The following is a 1073-nucleotide window of genomic DNA, read 5'->3' as shown; positions in this document are numbered from 1 at the left end:
GGCTGCTAACCCGCAAGGTCGGCAGTTCAAATGCACAAAGATTAAAGCCTTGGAAATCCTATGGGGCGGTTCTACTCTACCCTATAGAGTCACTATAAGTCAGAATCGACTCGATGGCAACGGGTTTGCTTTTTGTTTTGGACCAACTAATAGTCATATACCTTCTCCTTCACCCTCATCACCCAACCTATTCTGTTCTATCAGAACACTGATTTGTCCAAGTAGCAGATAGAGATATGCTGATCTCAACAAAAGTAGAACCCCGTGAGGCAGAGGCTGAATAACAACTGATCTATGATAAACCTATTTCACTTGGCCAGATACTTACTTTCCTAATCTCCCTTGCAGTCCATCCTGGGCAGTGATATGTAAGGCAGGAGGGGGCTTCTGTGAAAATGTTGACTTTCTGATTACAGAAAAAAAATAAGAGAAATAGCTGACACTATTCTTTCTCCCTTTCTCTAGATCTGGTCTCAGACAGGATGTTTAAAACTTCTACAGACATTTTTTGACCATGATATAACAAATACAAAATGAAGATCTGACACACTAAGGATAGTGGAGCAGAAACTGAGTTGTTAAATCCTAAAATTATCTACCTCCTAATTTGTTGGTAGGTAAAAAATAAATGTCCTTATGGTACTAATAGTTAAGTATTTAATGACTTGACATTGAAAATCCATAACTAATACATCCACTAAATGAGCTCCATATGGCAATGTTTTGACCCAAGTATGACTGGGGACAAAGCTTGAAATTTTTGTCACTTACCATAATACACGAGTCCTGAGGTTCAAGATCAAAGTCTGTGAAGTTCAAGAGAACACGGTGATTTCTTTCAACCTGAATGACCCAGGAACACTCAGTGTTACTCCTGTAAGGGCTGGGGTAATTGGGAGAATGAATCTCTCCACTGGGAGCCTTGAAAATCCCACCACAACCTGTGAATGAGAAACATTCAATAATGACAGGGCTCTCTGACATATAAAACTCTACACCATTACCTGTTACCATAGATCAATTATTTTATTTGCTTACCTACCAGCTTTATTTAGTCTATGCTAAACATTTTA

The 1073-nt window shown here is 39.0% G+C and overlaps 1 protein-coding gene across 1 annotated transcript in view; it reads right to left on the bottom strand.

The window, feature by feature from the left end:
- The window catches only part of CUBN (cubilin), a 396867-nt gene that overhangs the window by 183039 nt on the left and 212755 nt on the right, over window positions 1-1073 (bottom strand). The window contains 1 exon segment of the mRNA XM_004391280.1: window positions 772-941. Within this exon segment, the coding sequence (XP_004391337.1) occupies window positions 772-941 (170 nt within the window).

This window comes from Trichechus manatus, unplaced genomic scaffold (assembly GCF_000243295.1).
Source record: "Trichechus manatus latirostris isolate Lorelei unplaced genomic scaffold, TriManLat1.0 scaffold00075, whole genome shotgun sequence".
Taxonomy (NCBI): Eukaryota; Metazoa; Chordata; class Mammalia; order Sirenia; family Trichechidae; genus Trichechus; species Trichechus manatus.
Note: the sequence above shows the minus strand (reverse complement) of the source record. Positions and strands in the feature narration are given on the sequence as shown.